This window comes from Penaeus monodon, chromosome 21 (genome assembly GCF_015228065.2).
Source record: "Penaeus monodon isolate SGIC_2016 chromosome 21, NSTDA_Pmon_1, whole genome shotgun sequence".
In the NCBI taxonomy this organism is placed as follows: Eukaryota; Metazoa; Arthropoda; class Malacostraca; order Decapoda; family Penaeidae; genus Penaeus; species Penaeus monodon.
In genome coordinates, this window is record NC_051406.1 from 8,443,792 (window position 1) to 8,446,354 (window position 2,563).

General features: G+C 30.5%; 2 protein-coding genes across 2 annotated transcripts in view; one reads left to right on the forward strand and one right to left on the reverse strand.

Annotated features, from left to right (window-relative positions):
* The window catches only part of LOC119586177 (methionyl-tRNA formyltransferase, mitochondrial-like), a 2,477-nt gene extending 1,508 nt beyond the window's left edge, over positions 1-969 (forward strand). Inside the window, exons 4-5 of the mRNA XM_037934879.1 lie at positions 16-194; positions 392-969. Coding sequence (XP_037790807.1) covers positions 16-194; positions 392-849 — 637 coding nt within the window. The 3' untranslated portion in view covers positions 850-969. The remainder of the gene's footprint in view (positions 1-15; positions 195-391) is intronic.
* Positions 970-2,112: 1,143 nt separating this feature from the next.
* The window catches only part of LOC119586176 (leucine-rich repeat-containing protein 47-like), a gene marked incomplete in the record, with an annotated part of 6,621 nt that continues 6,170 nt past the window's right edge, over positions 2,113-2,563 (reverse strand). The window contains 1 exon segment of the mRNA XM_037934878.1: positions 2,113-2,563.

Below are 2,563 nucleotides of genomic sequence, written 5' to 3' on the forward strand. Positions count from 1 at the left end.
ATTTCTTATGTACAGATTTGATGTTGGAGAAATTGTTAGCCAAGCATCAATCCCCATCAGCTGGAACACAATGAGTGGTATTCTCACCAAACAGTTAGCTGATCTTGGAGCACATGAACTGATAACATCTTTGAAGGGATTGCCAGGAAATCTACAAGCAGCTATACCACAGCCTAATAATGGAGTTACGAAAGGTACAAATGATTTATTTGACATTAAAAAAAAAATTATACCATTTTTGAAATATTACAACTTGCATGAATATGCAGTTATTAGTGCAATACTACATTATATTGTAGAAATATAAAGGAAAGAAATCTTTATATTTGCTCTCTATAAGTGTCAGATACAAAAGAGACTGAAATTTGCTTCTGAAAATGTTCTCTTTCAGCCCCCAAAGTCAAGGAGGATTCATCCAGAATCAGTTGGGAAAAACACACATGTAGGAAGATCCAAGCTATGTACAGAGCATTGGATGACTACTTCCCTCTCTGGACCCTGTGGCATGGAACACCTGTAAAATTACGAGACATGGTTATGCATGAGGAATGGTCAGGCTTTGTGCCTAACAACAGAGAAAAGTGCAACAAAAATAACAATGCAGAGAAAGAGTTTACATTTTCTCAAAGAACTAGTAATACAAAATGCGAAAATGAGGATGTGAAAAGTCTATCACCTGGATGTATAGTGTTTAATAAAAAGACTAAAGTCCTGAGTGTTCAATGTGCAGATGGCTGTGTTAATTTTAAGAAAGTAATTGTAAAGGGGCGTAAACCCATGAGTGCTAAGGATTTTTATAATGGATTTATTAGTAAGAAAACTAGAGATTTACATGCATTTGATATCTGAATTTTAAATGTGCATTTCATGAAGTAGTCTCATCCCAAGATGATAGTTCAACTATTGCATTTCTTTTGCTTAATAGATCATAATTATATATTGTTTATAAAATATAAAATGAATTGGACATTTGATTTTTCTTGACCAAGTAGGAATAATCTGAATATGCATCCTGTGGAGGTTTATGCTGTGTGGAGAGTTATTTATCACTCATAATTCTTAATATTGAAGAAGAGGGCACTGCCTTAGATTCGCATTCAAATAAGAAAATATAAATAAGCCAAGTTAATTCTTCATATCAATAGTATATGGAACTATAATAGCAGTAAGACTTTCTAAACTGAAGTGCAATAATGGAGAGCATTAGTAAGTTCTCAAGTACTTTCCTTTCTTCAAAATGAATTGATGACTTAATAATTTTGATTCTAGGTAATGTCATATAAAGAAAATATGCTAACCTTCATGCATTTCCTTGTTAAGGCATTTAAATTTCTTTATAAATATAAAGTTTCTGGAATAGGCAACATGTGTTCTTCATAATTCTTAAAAGTATATTTTAAGAATATGGCAAATGCAAATATGTCATCAGCATTTCTGTTAGTACTTTCAGAGGAAATATTTTTTGTTTAAAATGGAGTATTTCTGATAGACTCTTTTAAAACATGGAACAAAATATTTTTGTGTGGAACACCTCTTTCAGGATATTAATTATTAATTGTGATCCAATAATTTTATATGAATACAAAAGTGACCTCACAGTTGGGTGAAGCAAGAATGGTTGTTTTCCAAAAGGATGTTAAAAATCTTTTGACATTCTGTTTCATTGCTTGAATAAGATTATGTGGAGCCTATAATATGAAGCTTCATGATAGATGAAAAAGTACTAGCTAAATATCTTTACATTTTCCAACTTCTGAATCATATTTAGTGAAGACTATATCAAAACCTTTTTGACATCCTTACAGGTAATTTTCTTAAAGAATTAAACTTGGCCCACAGAATAGTGAAATATTAATACCTGTCTATAAATATTTTTTACTGAATGGGTCTTGTTTTCATATGGTAGAAAATTTCTATCAGCTAATGTGTCCCTAGAATCTATAGTTTTTATATTGCAGTGATCATTGGTTTCTTGTAGAACATTAGTCATAATAATTTCAAAATATTTTTGCAAGTTGAATCTAAAAAATAAAAACTCTCCATCCGGTCTTTTATCAATAAAGAATAACAGTGCCACTTCAACAAGGCTTTGGGAAAAATAAAGAAACTTCATAGAACCATATATAATTTTATTTATGAAAAAATACACAAACCTGATTACACATCTTAGCAAACTACACACTTTATATTGGTGATGTGTTTTCTAAATAATGTACCAATCTTCTTTAAATTATATTTAACATGTGTAACAACTTACCATCAAGAGAAAATATGCATTACATTTCTCCCTTTTTGCAATAACAGCTGTCTCATTCTGGCAGTGAATTTACATATACTAGCATTCACTAGAATGTGACATTGTTATATGAATATCAGTCATTCCTGATGTATATTTGAATTTTATATACTTGTAATCCAAAATTTCTGGAGAAATTTTAAAGAATTCCTTCAATCTCCTTATCAGTGACAAACATTTGTGATACTAATATCCTTTATCAACTTTACTAAAATTTCCTTTACTTCAGTCATATGTCTTTCCATATTTCTCTTTCTGAATATGGAC